The sequence below is a fragment of the Colletotrichum godetiae genome, assembly GCF_030913485.1.
Source record: "Colletotrichum godetiae strain CBS 193.32 chromosome Unknown BDP55scaffold_2, whole genome shotgun sequence".
NCBI classification, from domain to species: domain Eukaryota; kingdom Fungi; phylum Ascomycota; class Sordariomycetes; order Glomerellales; family Glomerellaceae; genus Colletotrichum; species Colletotrichum godetiae.
Genome location: NW_026851250.1, coordinates 971,405 through 990,649, shown reverse-complemented (window position 1 = coordinate 990,649; position 19,245 = coordinate 971,405). Strand labels below are relative to the sequence as shown.

The window sequence follows — 19,245 nt, the reverse complement described above, 5'->3', positions numbered from 1 at the left end:
CAGCTAGCTGTACGTTTTGTCTCACAATCTTTTGCTGAACAATGTTCGTCGTCGTCGTTGTTGTCGTCGTCTATACAAGCGCGCGTTCCTTTGACATTGATCAACGACGACCGCCCGCGGCTTTTACGGGGTTAAGTTATTGAGACCTGTAAAGCTCCCCGAATCCGTATGCGCTAGAGTATGCGACGACTATTTCTTTACGTCCATTAGTTCCATTAGTCTTTGCTTCTTCTTTCCCCCCCTCCCCCACCCAAGAGAATGTCATCGTTTCGTCGGTGAGTTCACGTAGACTCATTATTCTCTACTCCCCCCTTCCCTCGGCGCATATCTTTGTGCCTAATACTATTCGGACACTATACTCATAGACCACCATCTCGTTGGATAGGAGAGAGTGCTTCACACCAAGACTGAGCCGCTAGCGATAGACGCAAACCCCAGATATTATAGAATCTAGATGCGACAACGAGGACATCAAGCAGCAGCGGCAATGACTCCAGAAACAAAACCCCTCCTTGGGGACGAGTCTCCCAGCCCGCCAGGTACAATCTACCTTTCTCTTCCCTACTAACTCACTGTTCCCTCCCAAGGTTCCAATGGCTAACAAAAGCCCCAACAACGCAGCTAATTTTACATCCGCCCTCCCACTCACCACCACCACCACTACCACTACCACTACCAACAAGGCCACCCCAGCCCGCCTACCACAAGCAATAGCCCACCGCGGCTTCAAAGCCCAATACCCCGAAAACACCATCCTCGCCTTCCGCGCCGCGCTTGACGAGGCGGGCGCCCACGCCCTCGAGACGGACCTGCACCTCTCGCGCGACGGCGTCGTCGTGCTCTCCCACGACGGAAACCTGAAGCGGTGTTTTGGAATCGAGGATACGAAAATCAACGAGTGCGATTGGGATTACCTTAAAACGCTTGAGACGGTGAGGGAGCCGAGGCAGAGGATGCCGAGGTTGGAGGATCTGTTGGGGTTGCTTTCGGAGGTCGGGAGAGAGGGGGTTTGGGTTTTGCTTGATATCAAGGTATGGATGGCTTTCCTGGTGTTTTGGAGGGTCGTGTTTGTGAGTTGGGTGTTGGTTTGGGAGATGGAGAGAAGGGGGGAATTTGAAGAAAGGGGAAGGGACCTTGGAGAGCTTCGAAGAGGGGGGCGAAGGGTGCTTGGAAACGAAGATGAAGAGCTGACGTTGACGAATGTGTACAGACCGACGACCCCCCAGCAGAACTCCTCGGCCGCGTAGCCGACGTCCTAGCTTCCACGCCGGGCCCCGTACCATGGAACGAGAGGATAGTGTTCGGATGCTGGAACGTAAGTTCCCCCTCTCCCTCTGTCTCACCAGTCCTCATCACAGCTCTGTCTCTCATAAAGCAAAACGGGTACTAACACAAAGCATCAAGCAACCCTACATAACCCACGTCCGCACAATCCTCCCAACCTACCCAATCTCCCTCATCTCCTGGTCCCCCCTCTACGCCCGCAACTTCCTCACGCCGAAACAGCCAAATCTCTCCTTCAACATGTTTCAAAAGTCCCTCGTCGGGCCCGTCGGCAAGCTGTTCATCCGGGACGTGAAGAAACATAACAGACAGCTGTTTGTCTGGACGGTGAATGACGAGGAGTGGATGGAGTGGAGTATTCGTGCCGCTGTGGACGGAGTGATTACGGATGATCCGGAGTTGTTTCGGGAGGTTTGTCGACGGTGGGAGGGGAAGGGGCGCGCTGCTTCCGCGTCTGCTTCTACGTCTGCGTCTGCGTCGGCTTCGAGAGAGCATGGTGCGATTGCGCTTACAGACGAGGAGGACGAAAAGGCGAGGGTCGCTAGACGGACGGGCCGGGTCCGGGACGGGACGTGGAAGAGGACTGCGAGGTTGTATCTCGAGGTTGCGGGGATACAGGTCCTCGTGGCTGTGTTTACGCCTATTCTGATGCTTGTTGCGCGGTTCGGGGTCGTGGGACCGGGGCCCAAGGCTGCCAAGGCGTTGAAGTTGTGAGATGGAGGGATGGTAGGTTTGATACGATTTGTTGTCTATGGTGTTAAGATTTGTTCTAGAAATATGATCTAGGGGGGGGGGGGGCAGATAGAGATTGCGGAAGAGTAGAGAATGGCCTAGGAGGAGTGCACTCAGAGGTAGCGCAGGGCGTGGTTGGTTAGAGAGCAGAGTCCAGTTGGATGATGGTTATGATGGAAGTCTAATGAAAGTTTGCCTCAACAGTGAATAGCGAGTGGGAGAGGGAGCAACAGAGATGGCACTAATTACCTATCCCGAGGTGAGATAAAGCGCCAGGTAAAGGACTGTAGAAGATTATAGAGCTCAACAATGTTAAACGTACAAATAAAGATATTCCTCTACGCAGCGGTCTTACGAATAATTTGCAATATTACACTGGCATGGTAGCTGAGTCGAGTGTGCCCAAGCATTGCGAAGCATCCGAAGATGGAACCAAAAAGCAACGAGAGATTCAAAGCCCGCTGAAGATAGGGATATGTTTATACTTTGAGTTAGCAGTGAAGGAGACCAAGCCTGGGCAAGCTCTTTCTGTATAATATCCGGGATGGGAGAAGAGAACGCGTAACACCTCGTCCTGTCTCATTGACAGAGAAGCTTCGGGAACGGTGAGAACATCCAGTCGTGAGATAATCACAATGTGCAAATGCCAATCAATAATCTTGCAAACAGGGAGTTCCTTCGGAATAACAAGAGATCGTCAATATTCATGTCCCAGAGCTTGCTAAATTTACCATTTCCCAATCCCATCTGACCGTTCAGATATGTAAAACCCCTCTCATGAAACATCCCATACCCATCAAAAAGCCCTCGCTGTTTAAACACTCAAGTCACACCGTCAAGTAGCCTTCCGCCTCAAAGCCCGTAATTCCCATCAAGCCCATCCAAAAATAACCCGTCACTATTCCCATTCCCGCTACAAGACGCGAGCAACGCGTTCCGGTACTCCAAACTACTAACGCTCAGATTCAAATCACTCGTAGCCAGGTCCTCGCCCGACGAAAGACTCTCCTCGCTAACGCTTAACACACTCTGCGGTGGCGCCGGGTTCGTTCCAAAGTCACCAATGTTGAAGTTGGCCAGGTCCCAGCTATCAGGACTCCAGCTGTCGAGCCCTGTCGACGATGACGCGGGTGTCTCTCCGATGTTGGGAATGGCGCCGCCACCGCCGCCGTAGATGGCGTCGTAGACATTGTTCAGACCACCATCCATGGAGCCGAGGAGGGCCTCCCATTCAGAGGATGATACGCCGGACACCTTTTGGGGCTGCTGTTGCTGATGTTGTTGTTGCTGCTGCTGCTGTTGCTGTGCGTAGAGACTCTGATGCGCCGCGGCAAGGATGTGTTGGTGTAAACGGGCTGTGGTTGGTGACGGAGGCGACGAGCCGTTTGGTGTGCTATTCAAAGACAGATAGTCGAGGTTCTGCTTGGAGGACATGCGGATGCGGCTGGTTATTTGTGACATAGAGAGACGCTGGTCTCGCCGCGCAGGCATGTCTTGCTGCTGCTGTTGCAAGTTGTCAAATGAAGGCTTAGAGCGGGACCGGTACAGCTCTGGGCGGTTCTGGATACTGGGCATGGTCATGCGGCGCATCTTCTCCTGCTGCTGGATGAGATCGCTCTCACTGGCGGCGGCGCTCGGAAGACGGCCTAGAGTCCGTTGAGGAGACTTCTTCTTGGCAGCTGGCGCAGGCGGCGAAGACTTCTGCGGCGCGGGCATAGACGCGGATGCTTCAGGAGTCTCTTGTGGTGGAGAGGGCAGGTTCTGCTCGTCGAGTCGAATGAGGAGGCCGGCTACACGCTTGAGATCAAAGGAGCCAGGTGCCTTGGCCTTTGTGAGAATATGGAGGACGCTGTTGACGAGGCGCTCAACATCCTTCAGCATCTTGCTCTCTGGCTTGAGCTCGAAGCTCTGATACATGAGAGTCATGCCGCAGAGGACGAGTGTATCCGTCTTGTTGAGACAGAAGGAGAAGGTCATGCTGCGCTCCTCAAGAAGCTGCACAATCTGAACAAGGTGCTTGCTGGACTCGCCAATTGAGATCAATGCAGGCGCGGCCTTGCGACCGAGTGAGGAGCCTACAGCAGGGCGGAAGATGAGAATCTTGGTGTAGTAGTAGGCAAGAGCAAGCAATGGCGACCGGCTTCCAGTTACATCAGTCGAAGGCTTGTCTTGCTTGAAGGTAAGCTTGAGATGTGTCGGGAGTGACTCGTTCCACTCGTCGAGCTCGGCCTCCATGGCAGACATTGACTGCAGCGATAGTTCGTGAGAAGTGGCAGCCGGGTAGTTCTTTTCCATCACCTTGGCCAGGATTCGGCAGCAGCGGAAAAGCGCGAGCGCGCTCGACAAGCGGGTATATTCGCCAGGGAGCGTCGGCTGGAAGCCCTTCTCCGTCACGTACTCGTCATCTGTGTCTGAAGGATACTCGGTGTGGATCTCATCCTCCTTGAGCAGTTTCGGCAGTCCAAGAATGGCACCAGAGAAGCTATAGCCGTTAGTCGAAGCCTCTTCTTGATCTTCAGGTAAATACACTCACCAATCCAATGTGTACAGAGTCCAGAAGACCTTCTTGCGGGTCTCGATAGTGAGCGCGCCAAAAGAGAAGCGCTTCTGGCTCTGATGAAGGCCGAGGCGGTGGGACAACCCCACAGCAATGCCCTTGTAGTGTTGCAAGCGCTTGTAATCCGCCCTCACGATGCAGTACAAGAGAGCCAACTCGAGACATTGCAGGGTCACCATTGTGTTCTCCATGAGAACGGCCTCGACAGCTCGCTGCCATTGTTGCTCACACGCCGCGATCTGCTCGAGATCGGGCTGGTCGCTACCAAGTGCCGCGATGCCAAAGACGAGATATAACTGGGCAATTTTGTGGTTATTCTTAACTTTTTCCGGGTCTGATACGAACTCCTCATAGATGTGTAGGAACGTCGGCTTGTGCAATACGGGGAATAATGGTGCCCATTCTTGGAAGTAGACATTGACGCAGCGGTCTGAGAACAAACGCGGCGGCACTTTAAGCGACTGATCGGGTGTTTTTGGTGTCAAAGGATGGCACCCCTGAATATGCAGAAACGCTTCCGGGTTGAAATCTGAGCACGACTTGCCATTTTCTTGCATCTTGCGCTTGAAAGCCTCTGTATTCCATGTTAGCCCAAAAGCCCGTTATTCTCATATCTGCATCGCTCGGACCGCCTCTCCGGGAGGCGGGACGAACGGGTAGGCGCATGGGAAGGGCGGTACGAACCGATAAAGGCACGGCCGCTGGAAGGGCCCATAAAGTACGAATCCGAATTCTCGACGCCGAGTAACAACGGCGACGCCTGCACGCGGAAAGTATCTTCCTTGGCCGGCACCCCAGCGTCTTTTCTTCCGTCCGATGCCGACGCCGGTGACTGCGCTGATGCCGCGACGGAAGGGCTGCGCATGGTCGTGTGGCTGTGGTTCCCGTGCATCCTCGACAACATGTCAATCTTTTCGTCCTTCTCGTCCAACAAGTCCTTCAGCTCCCTAACTTCGGTTTCCAGCTGGCGCACGCGCTCCTCGAGAGACTCTGTGTAGCCACGGGGGAATGCGCGACGGCTCAGCTTGTCGCTGGTGCGGCACTCGAAGCCAACGTTGGAGCATTGCGAGCACGTCGGCCTGATCCCGTCGCAACGAATCTTCTTGCTCCGGCACCGGTCGCATGCCTGTGCTATGCGGCTTTGCGAGCTGGTGCCCACCTTGATTACCTTCATGGGTAATATTCCAGGCATGGTGGCGGTTTTCCCTTTCTACGTTTGGATATTCCTTTCTGGTGGTTTGTCCAGCGATTGGCAATTCAAGACGGATGACTGGCGTTGACTAGGTCAGCCTCGGAGGCTTCGGCGGTGGCTTTTTTCTGTTCTTTGAATTCGTCGTTGGTCGGCTCGTTTTGAGTATTTTGGACGGGCGCGCGGCAGGTTCAAAATTCGTATACAGCTGAATCACAGGTCTTCTCCAGAGTGATCACCGGGTGCTTTCGTAAATCGTTGTCGACGTTGGGGGTTGTTGCAGGTAGGTGGTATTTTCAGTGACTAAGAAAGCAGGTCCGCGAGAACACAAATCTTCTCAAACGAGATGGCAAAGATGGCAACAGAAACAAGAAAAGGAGAAGAGTGGAGATTTTGTCTGGTCTACAACTCGGAAGCGGCGGGTGAGCAGTACCTAGAATAGGTAGACTGAGTTGCAAGGTCGAAAAAGAAGAAGAGCAATAGAGATGCTGGGTCGGAGGGCGGAGTCGGGGGTGTGTGTGAGGGAAAAAGGGAAAGAAGAAGTGGAAGATGGTCGTGGGGGAGAGGGAGGTGAGACGGTGGAGTCTCTTAGTAGCAAAAAGGACACTACGACTGCTGGACGCAGGACACCACACCGAAAGGATTTGCTGCTAGGAACGCGGTACAAGATGAATCGTGGGGAGATGGGGACGGTACCTGCTAAGGTACGCTAGGCTATAAGTACAGTACCACCTACCTAGAACAAGACATGAAGACCCCGTGGACGATGGGCGGGACCGGGGGTGGGCTTCAAAGCTAAGGTACCTAGAAACAGCTAATTCGTTTCCTCACTGGAATGCCCCAGAATTGGTGGGCTGCCTGTCTTCGTTTACTTACACTGAGGTACCTTGCTGCTCCTGCTCGGTTCTGGCTAAGGTACCGTTGTTGAGAGAAAGTACCTTAGGTATTGGTGGGCCCCGGGCCGGCTCTCGCACTGGATAATCTGCATCACTGACCAATACTGTGTAAGCGAAGGGCCCTTGAAGGGAGAGAAATCTGGGGGAAGAGCAGCCCGGGGTCTGCCGGGCGGCCCTCGCGCCGGCGCTGGTGTTAAGGGAAAGTTGGGGTGAGCCTGGAAGTGAGAAACCACCTACGGAGTACACGCTAATAAGAGTGAGGGGGAACCAATCACCAACTAGCAATTGGATACCACCTTGCTTGCTTGAGTGTAAAGTGAAGTACGAGTACTTCGCTTCTCTGGTCAACTCGCATCTTCTCCGAAGTACCTTTCCTCATTTGGTCACTTACGTGTGGTAGGCACCGTACCCAGCCAGGTAGCACTCGATGACTGACAAGATCTCAACTCCAGAAACAGGCGCCAGCGAGAAGCCAGAAGCAGAACAGAAGCACACCACCACACCAATTGTCCGCCACGATAAACGTGTCCATCAACACTATGCGACGACATGATGTGTGCCCGTCTGCTGTTATGCCCGCAGCCTGACAGCGTCGCCAAAGCACGATACCCCGCGCGCAAACACGCGCTCGCTTGCTCTGCCTTCGTACCGTATCCCTGGGAACAACATCTCTCTATCCATCTCGCCATTCCAGCCCTTCAAAGCAGCTTAGCAGACGCAGACATGACACCACCCAAGTTCCTAAAAGCAGGGGAGGGCGCATTCGCCAAATTCAGCCCCAAAGTCTCCAGACGACCATCCGGTCTCTCCAGGTCTCAAAAGTCAACAGGCGCCGACGAGAATCTGACGGAAAGGAAGCTCTAGACCATTTTGGACGCGGGGCGGATCCGCCCCCAGAGTTCTGTTCCGTTGTCAGCCCAGTGTCATGCGCAAGCGTCTCCTCGCGAGTCGTTATTTCCATGCTCATGCCGCTTCGCTCCAACCAACCGACCAACCACTCCTTTCCGCCACCACCCATTTCGTCTTTCCCCAGGTTTCAAATTCCCATCTCCTCTCCGTTCAGGGCAGATTTCGGGAACAAAGAAACGACAGATAGGTACACAAGCTGCGAGTCTGATGTTCGGCAAAAGTAGGAACAGCCCACTTGGACCAGTGGAAAAGGAGGGAGCGTGCTGCCTGTTGGGGGGCGCCTGGGGGTCGAACTGGGGCGCGGGGCGCAGGCCACAGGAAACTGGGGGAGAAATCCGGGGCAAGGCCCCTGGTGCCGTTACACTGGTTCCGGGTCCTCCATTTTCGCCATATATCCCTATCGCAATGGATCATCTCAGTCGACGATCACTGCCTCGTCACTGGTAGCCCCAATAATCCGCCGCCTGGGACGAAATGCTGCTTGGCCCACGCCTGCCACGCAAACTGGACCAACTCTTCACCTCTGTAGGGAGTAGCGGTCTTTAAGGCCTATCGAGTCTGAGCGCTTGGTTGTGATAGTCGTCAATATTGGCCCCGACCTTGCGGCGAGCGGCCAATAAACATAGGCGAGCCATGAAACTAGACTGACGGGTCTCTTGCGATCGACGGGATGCTCGCTGTCTCGAGACCTGTTGGCACCTATTGGCATTTCATCATTGACAGATGACGCCTAGTTTTCAACCTCACGACCTCTTACATCGACCAAGAGCCGTCATCCTGGTTAACTCGGCCCGCAAGCCAGTGTATCTGTTATGTCGCCAACCTCACAAAGGTTTTCGAATTCTGGCTGGACCAGGCAGAGTTCAACAAACTCCGAGATGGTAAACTGCTCCAATGCCACTCTAGACACGTACATACCTATTCAAGGTCTTGACTCGAGTGACGATTTGGTGATGCAATGGAAAGACCCGCTGATATCGAAACTGGCGCCAGCTAGTCGGTAAACGTGAGTCCGCCAAAATGGATCCCCCATCCAAACGTGTCACACCGTCGAAGCCGTTGGCGTTGGGGATGAATAAAACCACGCTATCTTTGCGGAACCGCAATTGCAAAACTTTATCCCCTGCCCGCATTCCGCGCCGTTCTCGGGCGGACCCACCTTCACTTCAGTCCAGGCTTCGGGTCAACGGTATCTGTAACTTGCGAGCTGAACACTCCCTCGAGCCTCGACTCCTCGAGGCTCGAGGAAGCTGTCTCGAATGCTCGCGTGCTCAATGCTTAACATCGCAAATGTGCGAGTTTGGCCTACCCTCCTGTTCCGCATATTTGTCGTGCCATCCTTTACTCACTGGGCTACTCCCAGCATCTCTGAACAGATTTCGGTCCTGTTCGGAAAGCGGACTTGTCTCGTCAACTCCAGACAATGATGACAATCCCATCCCAGCCGATATGGATATTTGTGTAAAAAGCTAGAAAGAAACCACTCTACGGATAACGGAATCGGATGAATGAACGACTCCTGTCATGTCCAAAAGGCAGGCCGAAACATGAGACAAGCGAAGTTGGCCAAACCACGCCACTTTCTTACTTCGTCTCGACTCTCGATTCTCGAAGAATTCCTGTTTGGGCGTCCCTGGGGCCTTCACATAGATCAAGATTTAATCGGAGAATGGTGCTTTCTCGTCCCGTAGTCCCTTCCCCACGCTCCATCGTTGGTCATCGCACGTTGGAACGCTGACATCTCTTATCGGAGATATTCGCTGAGCTGCAGGTGCCGGAAACAATAGGAACATCAAAGCCGTAAAGTCTTTATGTTGTGTTGAGTGCCCTTTGGAATTCCTTTCATGCAAAAGGCCCAGTGCGAAACCCAGTTACCGCAAGCTGCATCCCCGCTGACAACTCGCCAATATTCGATTCGATGACAGGGTCCAGGGGTCTCTCCTACACGGCGCGGATCATATTCTGCTCGGCGTGGCATCCCCCGTCGCTCGCTCCTTGTCCAAACATACCTGCTATGTTCCTTGCTGCCATTCGTCCTCTGGTGTGCGACGCAGCGAAAAATGTCACGTCGCGAACAGATCCAGCAATATTCAATTCCTAGAAGTTCGTTCCGGAGATGGCCCACCTTCGTCAATCTCTACTGCACGAAGGTCGGGCCATGAAGTCGTCGTCCGCCCGCTAAGCCTGAGCCTCGATAAGCCTCAAGTTCCTTAGTAGGACGAGGGGCTTTCGAGACGTCCGGTACTTGCCGCCTAGGAAATTAGAACACCCCAGCTTCGTTCGGGACATGTAGATGGCGTCCGTTTGTGGTACCATGGTCTCAGTACTGTTGTCAGATTCCGTGAGATGGCGCCGCGCCGACTGTGATATATGCATCGAGACCAGCAAGCGCGGGGCATCCAGATGTTAGGTGCTGCACACAGCTCGCCTTTGTTAACCTCGTATTCTATTCCATACAAGGGAACAGAATTGTATTTTGATGGTATCCCGTAAGCTTCGTAGGACAAGAAGTAATCCGAACAAGCTCGCAATCCAAGAATACCTAAGGCCATCTGCATTGCTTCGTAGTCTGGTCTCTGCAGCACCCGCTCATTGCTCCGCAACGGCGGTCTCTGCCCTAGATAGGCGCCGTCATGACCAAGTCTGCGCCCGATATTATGAGTGCCGAATGGATCGACCCGGCCGCATGGCTTCGCCTGACCCTCCCTCTCTAACTGAAGTCTTCGTCTTCATTGGACATCTCTTCCAGGACTAGGTCGTTTTGGGCATCTTCCATCGACCCGAGATAAGCCACCACGTTTTCGTCTGCGAGGAGTTCTGTTTTCTGCAAGGTTGGGGTACATCACCCACCCTTGTTAGTCTTGGCGCCTCACGCGGGGAAAATGTGCAGTTGAGACGGGGCTCCGGGGTAATCGATTGTAGGAGAAGTCCAGAAGGATTGCAGGACTCTGAAAGGCAGAAAGATTGAGGAGTGAAGTGGGCAGAGAATCGTAAGATTCGTCTGCAGCCCTGGCACTGACAGGAGAGCGGCGATGAAGAATAGCAAAGCACTTACCTGTTCTTCTATAGCCTTGACGGCAGCTTCTAGCAAGCTAGTCTCTTGCTCTCTCAGCGTTGCAGCTGCACTGATGCATGTGCCACAAACAAGACCCCCTTCGTTCAGAGATTCGTCCAGGTCTTCCAAAGACATGCCAGTGGCCAGTCGCTCTAGCTGGCTAGCCACCAGATCTCCCAAGACAGAAACCACCCGAAGACGAAAGATTTGGGCCAAGGGATGTCCATCGATGTGTTGCTCGAAAGCCATTGTTGTCGTGGTCACATCCTCGTCTTGCCAGAATAGTTTTAGCTCCCGTGAACCTCCGGTGTCCTGCAAAACGCGAAATGACAGGCCGTCTTCCTCGTTGAGGCACATAAAGTATGCAAAGGGGCTCTTCCAGCTGAGTGAACCATTCGTCCGGACAAACTCCACAGTCGGTGCTCCTTCAAAGATGTGCAGCTTCGCCTTGCCCAGTGGGTCGTCTTCCATGGGTATCAAGGGCAGAGTGATCCGGTCGGCGGCTGACGCGGGGTCTATGAACCCATAGCTGAAGAGCATCTCTGCCCCGGATTTCGCATCCCCATAGGATATCGTCATCTCGTCCCCAGACGAGACCCTGCAGCCTGGTCGCAGAATCAGTACTACCTCGTCCTTGCCGTTTTCTTCGTAGTAGGCATTGGCCTTGGATGAATGGTTTGCCAAGTCTAGCACCGGGATCATGGCTTCCCCTGATTTGGGTAGCTCCAGGCATCGGGACCGAAACCACGCGTCAACCCGAACCCAGTCGATGAGAGACACCTTGTCGCTTTCCCAAAACAGCTCGTTCCAGAATGGTAGCGTGGAAGAGATCTCGCGGACCTCATCGAACTCGTCGGTCAACGCAACAATCTTAGCAGCCGTGGCCGACTGGTCTCTGTTAGAGCATGACTCCAAAGCGATAGCTATAGTCTCCTGGCTCCGCGATGGTCTCTTTGAGCCGCAGTTCTTGGCGAGCGAGGTCTTCGTCTGAGGATGATCCCATGAAAGTTGTGAGGTGATATTAACTGTTGTCAAGCGTGGAGGTTGGACGAACCATGCTTAACCAACGACAACCGGGATATTGATTTGAAGGGAAGGGGGTAGTCATGGAGGGAGGAAGGCAGGTCACGAAGGCAAGGGAATTACTTGCCTCAAGTGATGTTCCATTCAACATTTCACGTTCCTGCTCTGTCCAGAGTGTGGTAACAGGAACTTGCGGCGGCAGGTACTTGACATATTCTGTCCACGGCGTCGAGACTCCACCCTTCAAAGACGTCTTAGGCCTATCGGAAAGTACTTTCTGTGTGAGAAGAAAGAGACAAACATCGTGTCGAGTTGACTATATTGAGAAGACGGGTAATTCCTTAGCTTTTCGGGGTCCATGTCAATTCGGAGAGCACTCTACCTTGTGACCGGCAGCCTCGAGCAGCTGCCGAAAGTTCTTGTCGACCTTTGCATAGTTCTCAACAGCTTCACCAGATAAAACCAGCTCCCCGGGAATCCTGAGCAAGGTTGGAATGTCAAAGGTCTCTTCCTCTCGACTGAGCTCCTTATTCGAAAGTAGACCCAGACCGCAGCCCGGAATCTCGCGGGCCTCGACGTCGACGAGGTCTACGTCATTGAACATGGCCCAAGTCGATAGAGTCTCCAGGGGGAGCTGCGTGGACGCCATGATGAGGCTGTCTGCTTGCTATCAGTGGCTTTCAAGTTTTGATTGTAAGTGAGCGGGTTTTTCGTCGTTGCGCTGCAGCTTTGTGGTTATTGGGGCATGTAGCGAGCTGATGGGGAACCTAAAGATTGAAGGTCGAGTCCGTGGAGCAAATTCATGCACTGCATCCGTGGTTGGAAGCCCAAATAAGCCTAAAACACTGGGCCCCATCACGAAGGCGCACGCGCGCTCTACCTCTTCGTCCCATGTTCAAGTAAATACTCACCTTCTCACGGCCCTGCTTGAACTTTTCAATACAAAATATGGGCTTTAGGGTAAAATGCAAAATTTTTGGAAGGCGACAAAAGTCACTGGGTAGGCATTAGAACTTGAAGGGTGTCATGATCCTGTTTTTATTTACTACCTATGCAGCTGGTTGGTGCATGATTAACGACTGCTTGTCGTCATTCATAGCAGAAAGAAAAGACAATGCCGCTCCAAGGTAAGTTCGCAACGGCCTAAGAGAGGAGGCATAATTCCTCCGTACCATTCCTGACAACTCCGAAATTATGCGTGTAGACCTAGCCGAGTTGCGGCGAGATCTTGGTATCATCGATATGAAATAAGCGAAGGAAACAAAATGCAGCCCAAACTCCATGCTGAGCATTCCCTGTCCCTTTCCCGCTCTTTCCATGGCTGGTAAAGATGAGTAGCAACACAGAATAACAGCCCGTGGCCGGCTGTACTGATGATAGTACTGAACACATCGGGCCAGAGTCGGGCTATCGACCATTTGAGGAGAGTTGTTCTTTGAAGAACCCAGCGGCACGACGAGCGTCCCTCCGCTGACCCTCCTCACGCATCTTGCGCATCCAGGCCGCTCCCCGTAACCACTCCTCGTTTCTCCTGACGTAAATTGGCAACTCCTCCTCAGGCACATCGCCAAAGTCCATAGGCCTGTGATGTGACCACGGCCGCGGCGAGTTGTTGACCTGCGGTGGCTCGCCTCGAGAGACGGCCAATCTTTTTTCCTCTTCCTGGCGCTCTTCTGCCAAACGCTGCTGTCGCATGCGCTTGGCTGCTTTGCCAAAGTTTACCTTGCGACCGCCTCGAGCTTTGATTTCCTCCATCTTCGACTTATACCACTGGTCACTGCGATTATGCGGCCAGTGGATGCGGGGGTCAAGCTTCATATGGAAGCGGCTGTCATCTGCACCAGGTGTCGAGGCTCCTTTCGACGTCTCTATTGGCGCAGACAGAGTATACACCCCAAGAGGAGGTCTCGTGGCGTCGGGCTGGCTATATATCATGGCGTCGAACTTTGTGAATTCGAAGTCGGCACAAAGCTGTACTCGACGCTCTTCGCAGGTCAATTTCTTCATTTTGCGGAGGACGTGATGATGACTCTGCCCGTTGGCAAGATTTGGCTGCCGTATCCTCCCAGTTCTCTCCCGTCCACCCTCTTCGTTCTCGTCAGATGAAGAGCTGAGAACAATAGGCCTGAAAACCGCTCCCAGACGAGTGGTATCCTCATTTCTCAATGAGTGTGAATGTGATGCTTCAAGATTGGCACCAGGAATCCCCAAAGAAGCCAAGGATCGAGAAGCATTCAAAGTCGCTGCGGCACCAAGGTAAGTGGACGAACGGGGTGGTCCGACGACTACCTTCGCTTGCTCGGGAGCTCTATGGTCATCCTCGTCATCAGAAGATCCAAACGACGAGGATGATGATGATGATGATGATGATTCGGACGTCGAGTCGGTACTATCAAGCCTTCTCCGTTTGCCGATCGAAGACGTAAACCTACTTGTTGAAGCGGAGCGTGATGCTGATGGAGCCGATTTCACATGCATTGGCGGCAGACTCTTAGTACTGACGTGAGGCAGCGAATCAAAGCTTCTATTCCCAGGTAACGCAGATGCCGACAGTGCAGTGGAAATTCTTCCCGCAGATAGACTTCTATGGCTTTCAGTATCCGGATGAGCGCTCGAATCGCGGGCAATGTGCGACACGTTCTTGGTGCCTGGCATAATCGCAGGCTGTTGAGATGCTCGAGAGCTTTGACCGATTCGATACCCCCCTGGAGAAGGCTGTGCCGAGGTGAAGCCCCATGACTTCCTTTTCCCGTTTTGCACATGTTCAACCGTTGCGGACGGCTGTGATATGCGCTGGGCTGTGTCGACACTGCTAGGAGATCGCTTCATCTGGTCTTGCGATGGCGAGTGCACTGGATTCAGAAGCGACCGAAAAGGATTGAACGTGCCAGGAGGGAGAGCTTCATGATTGATAGGTGAGCCAGACTCACGAATGTGAGTCTGCGTAGACGTAGTCTGGAAGCTTGAATGAGTCTCTTCTTCTGTGCGCTTCCTGGAAGGAGCTCTTGTCCCAGCCGTCTTTCTGGCTGTCATCGCCAATTTCCCCACGAGATCTGGCGGCAGATTCGTCCTTCTGACTGTGTCCTGGGCGCTATGAGGAGCGTATGCTGGCTCGTCTCGAAGGTTCCCGCCCCGAGAATGAGGCTGGCTGCTTCTTGACTGCTCGTCGTCTCTGGGTCGCCCGATTTTCTGCGATGGGTTTTGCACCGCTAGGGGCCTTTGAGGTCCGCGTCCAGATGGGCCGGCAGCAAGATGCGTAGCATTGGCTCGAGCAATCATCTTATCTGCTTGACGTCGTTCTTTCCCATGACTTAGGCAACGTGCCCCATCAAGAGCCGCGGAATTGCATCCGTCTTCGACACACCGTTTTGTAGATTGCTGACCGAAGGACTCCATCTCCTCACAGCCTGGGCCTTCATGAAGATATATCGATTCTGTCAACTTGCTGAGATGAGTTTCAACGGACACAGGATCGGGATTTGTGGATCTCAAAAGATTTGTTGCCTGACCAGACCTGCTCTGGAGGACAAAAGGATGTTGCTCAAGTGCTGGAGGCAGCGAAGATGCGTTGATAAGATTGGCCGCTTGGGTCTTTCGGGAAACCGTTGGCAGAGATTGAGCTGAATGGCGCGTCTCAATGCAACCTTAGAACAGCGTGTTAAGGAGGAAGTACACAATGATCGTGGGTTCTTTTATCTTCATGGTCTGGGATTTGGAGATTATGTGGCCAGAGGTGCATGACAGGGGGTTCTACTAAAGCAAGGTTAGCTTAAAGTTCAACCTGACGTTAGACGGGACCCGGAAGGTCCTGCAAAACGAATTGGAGCAAAACGATGACAGTTGTGAACAATAAGGTGTGCGCTCAGGTCTTTTCAGTCATTTTGGTCTTCATATTGGGGACCACAGCGGGTTCGTAGTCTCATCTTGTACCGGTTTCCTTGTCTGCCTGAGCCTTTGGTCCTACTCCGTTTGGTTATCTAGTAGCAGAACTCCAAAATGAGGCCGTTTTCATGTCGTTGCTCAAATGACTTGGTGTACTGCAGTATTTGGGCAGCTCCGTCTGTCGCGTAGGCTTTTCGCTTGGCGAAAGCCTTGCGAGAATGAGTACGCGGCTCGTCCACCAGGAACGTCCATTGAATGGTAACAAGATGAGACAACAAACCCAGAAGAATCCTTTTCGATCGGACCTTTTACCAGTAGTCATCACTGCGCGTAAGAAAGTGTGGTTGGGGTTGGGGGAAGAAAATCGAGGGCTTAGAGAAGCAAAATCGCACCTACCCGTTGGAGAACCGCCTGCTCCCTCAGAGTCGCGCCTTCGGCCACCAGCGCACGACACTTGGGCATGGGTTATGAAGAGGAATGGCTTTGGGACCGGGTTGAAGGTTAGTGAGTAGTAAGTAGTCTTATTGTGGGCGCGCAGAGTCGTGATCAAGTTTTCCCTTCGTAGCTTGCGCGAAAGCTCAAGGTAAACCTAGCTTTTTGTTGAGTCGCAAGGCTGGATGGGTTGCTGAGGCTCTCGCCTCGCGTTGCGTTCAGTGGAGGTTGATGAAGGTCGCTTGCTTGAGTTCACTGGAGGACCTCGGGGTAATCCTTGCCTAGCTTCGCTAACGGACGGAACGACGTGGACGGGGACCATCGATACGCATCCGGGCCCACCCAAAACATCGGCGAACGGATCATTTGTCACCCGTACCACCCCTCCATCCAAAATAGCCTAGCGCGGGGATCTTCAGGCATGAGCTGCTCGTGGTCCCCTGTTCCAGTGTCAACGGTCCACTATCTTGTCGCCAAGTTGCCTGAAGCTCCCTGCCTAGCACTGGCAGCGCGTGTGTTGCACCTTCCGCCAAATCTACAATTTCAAGACCGTCAGTTCCCGATTGATCAGATCTTGTCTTCCTGAAGACGCGTCTGGACTCCGCAGAACATAATGAATTTCCTCAAGTCAGCGGTGGCCTCTGCCATTGCTCAGGGGCCACCATTCCCCTATAGCTTCGGCGACAAGGTGGACATCGACGAGTCCATTTGGACATTGACCAACGGCACCAAGCGAGTACGTCTTGCTACCCGACGATGCAATCGACAACCCGATGTCTAACACCCTTTGGCAGGAAGACGGTTCCAACTGCAGTATTTTCTCCTTCGACGTTGCCGCCAACAAGTCCCGACTACCCCTAGCGAAGAACGCGCTGCGAAAGCTGAGGACGCTACGACACCCAGGTGTTATCAAGGTGTTAGATACCGTAGAGGTAAGGGCGGCCCTCGACTATACGAAGCTTTGTCTCACAAGTCTCAACAGACCGACACATACATTTACATTGCGACCGAGCGAGTGGTGCCTCTGCGATGGCACGTGAAGAGAAAGAGTCTCACACCAGAAACGATGAAATGGGGATTGAGCAGCGTCGCGGTATGTTGGAACGACAACGAGGTCGGTAGGGAGACTGACTGTTCCTCAGCGCACCATCAAATTTATCAATGATGAAGCTTCGTCAATACACGGCAACCTAAGGGTTGGCTCTGTATACACATCTGAGAGTGGGGAGTGGAAGATGAGTGGCTTTGAGGTTCTGAGCAACGTGAAAGACGACGAAGCAGTGATCTACGTAGGTCTTCTTTCTCATAGTTGGAGGATGTCATTACTCACGTCAAGTTGTAGACATACGGCAGCCTGGTGCCGGATTCAGGGAGATATGCGCCGCCTGAGCTTGCCCGTGGTGGCTGGGATGCCATCAAGAAGAGCCCGCATTCCGCCGTGGACTCGTTCGGGTTTGGATGTATGATCTTTGAAGTCTTCAACGGCGACTTCATGGGCTCTGACCAAGCCGGCCAGACGAAAAGCATTCCTCCGACCATGCAACAAAGTTACAAGCGACTCGTCAACCCAAACCCCAAGGCGCGTGTCAGTGTTGGCCACTTTCTAGAACAAGGGCAACGAAGCGGATCTTTCTTCGATAGCCCCCTAATCAAATTAACGGAGGGCATCGAGAATCTTGGGGTGAAAACTGAGACTGAGAGAGAGGCGTTCCTCGAGTAGGTCTTTTGGCGTTGAGTATTGCGAAAATATAACTGACCCAGATAGTGATCTCGATCAACTAACGGATGATTTCCCTGAAGACTTCTTCAAGATGAAGATCCTCCCGGAGCTCATCAAGTCAGTTGAGTTTGGCGGCGGCGGGCCGAAGGCCTTCAGTGTCGTAATGAAAATTGCAGCCAAGCTTTCAAACGAGGATTTCGACTCAAAGATTACACCCGTCGTCATCCGCCTATTCGCAAACCCCGATCGAGCAATCCGCGTTTGCCTTCTCGATAGCCTGCCTCTGATGATCGATCGACTGACACAAAAAGTGGTCAATGACAAAATCTTTCCACAGCTCGTCACGGGTTTTACAGACGTGGCACCCGTTGTCCGAGAACAGACCTTGAAGTCGGTTTTGGTCATTATTGGGAAGTTGTCAGATCGTACCATCAACGGAGAGCTGCTCAAGTACCTCGCCAAGGCGGCCAACGACGAACAACCAGGCATCCGAACAAACACCACAATTTGTCTAGGAAAGATTGCCAAAAACCTTGGAACTTCTTCGAGAAGCAAGGTACTCATCGCCGCCTTCACCAGGTCCCTGCGTGATCCGTTTGTACACGCCCGAAATGCCTCGCTGATGGCTCTCGGCGTCACAGGGGATTGCTTCTCCGACGAGGATGTGGCTTTGAGGATAATGCCCGCGGTCTGCCCGTTGCTGATTGACAAGGAGAAGGTCATTCGTGATCAGGCGAGCAAGACGATGGACGTTTACCTGAAGCAAGTCAGGAAGGCCGCCTCCAACATGCCAGAATCCGCTCTGCCTCCTCAGGCCGCAGAAGGCGCCGGCGGGCCTCGGATGAGCACCCCTCAGCCCAACGAGGCCTCGGCGTCATCCTGGGCTGGATGGGCCATTTCGTCTTTTACCAACAAGATTTCGACAGCAAACGGTGAGATGCAGACCTCTAATGGCTCGGGAGCGGCATCCCCGAAGCCGACCCCGTCCCCAGGCCCAGACGCGAAGAGGCCGATCACATCCTCGGCCTCTGCTCTGCATCGCCAGGCGGTCAAGTCTCCCCCGCCGATGTCGCGGACGCCTTCGTCGGTCGTGGCAGACGCGTTCAATCCGGAACCTGCAGACGACGGCGGAGACGCTTGGGGCGATCTGGGAGATGACGATGGTTGGGGAGAGCCAAGCGCCAACAGCAACTCATCGGCTAAGAAGGCAACTACCGCCAGCGCAACTCCATTCGACGACGGTGCTGAGCCCGATTTTGCCGGCTGGCTGGCCGCGCAGTCGCAAAAGAAGACTGGAGGAAGCAAGCCGCTGCCAAAGGGTCTTTCAAAGTCAACGACTGCAGCGAAGAAGCCTCTGGTGTCGAAGCCGGCTGCTAAGCCTGTGGTAGCGAAGAAGATTGACATGAAGCCAAAGGACGACGATGACGATGAAGGATGGGGAGACGGGTGGTAGGCAGCAATCGCGGCAAGACCGACGAATTTGGCAGCATTCACGGCGTTAAGGGGGAGCGGGATACCATAATCTTGCAAGTAATGTTCTTGTAGCAGTAAAGCCTGCCAATTGAG

General features: G+C 53.4%; 5 protein-coding genes across 5 annotated transcripts; 2 read left to right on the top strand and 3 right to left on the bottom strand.

The window, feature by feature from the left end:
- The first annotated feature begins 295 nt into the window (after positions 1 to 295).
- On the top strand, positions 296 to 2,128 carry BDP55DRAFT_132906 (glycerophosphoryl diester phosphodiesterase). Its single transcript, XM_060565516.1, has 4 exons — positions 296 to 539; positions 622 to 1,031; positions 1,211 to 1,315; positions 1,405 to 2,128. The coding sequence occupies exons 1-4, from the start codon at positions 455 to 457 to the stop codon at positions 1,996 to 1,998; spliced, it is 1,194 nt and encodes a 397-aa protein (XP_060436226.1). The 5' UTR covers positions 296 to 454; the 3' UTR covers positions 1,999 to 2,128.
- A 740-nt stretch (positions 2,129 to 2,868) lies between these two features.
- BDP55DRAFT_689511 (fungal-specific transcription factor domain-containing protein) lies at positions 2,869 to 5,765 on the bottom strand (the record flags this gene model as incomplete). The annotated part of the gene is made up of 3 exons (XM_060576751.1): positions 2,869 to 4,498; positions 4,550 to 5,147; positions 5,258 to 5,765. 3 exons carry the CDS (start codon positions 5,763 to 5,765, stop codon positions 2,869 to 2,871), a joined length of 2,736 nt encoding a protein of 911 aa, XP_060436225.1.
- Positions 5,766 to 10,277: 4,512 nt separating this feature from the next.
- Positions 10,278 to 12,294, bottom strand: BDP55DRAFT_689510 (SET domain-containing protein; the record flags this gene model as incomplete). Its single annotated transcript, XM_060576750.1, has 4 exons — positions 10,278 to 10,391; positions 10,623 to 11,510; positions 11,773 to 11,961; positions 12,028 to 12,294. 4 exons carry the CDS (start codon positions 12,292 to 12,294, stop codon positions 10,278 to 10,280), a joined length of 1,458 nt encoding a protein of 485 aa, XP_060436224.1.
- Positions 12,295 to 13,052: 758 nt separating this feature from the next.
- BDP55DRAFT_722995 (uncharacterized protein) lies at positions 13,053 to 13,652 on the bottom strand (the record flags this gene model as incomplete). Its single annotated transcript, XM_060578681.1, has 1 exon — positions 13,053 to 13,652. The coding sequence occupies one exon, from the start codon at positions 13,650 to 13,652 to the stop codon at positions 13,053 to 13,055; it is 600 nt and encodes a 199-aa protein (XP_060436223.1).
- Positions 13,653 to 16,572: 2,920 nt separating this feature from the next.
- BDP55DRAFT_539577 (armadillo-type protein) lies at positions 16,573 to 19,132 on the top strand (the record flags this gene model as incomplete). Its single annotated transcript, XM_060568044.1, has 6 exons — positions 16,573 to 16,695; positions 16,754 to 16,891; positions 16,942 to 17,052; positions 17,102 to 17,248; positions 17,302 to 17,675; positions 17,725 to 19,132. 6 exons carry the CDS (start codon positions 16,573 to 16,575, stop codon positions 19,130 to 19,132), a joined length of 2,301 nt encoding a protein of 766 aa, XP_060436222.1.
- Positions 19,133 to 19,245: the final 113 nt, after the last annotated feature.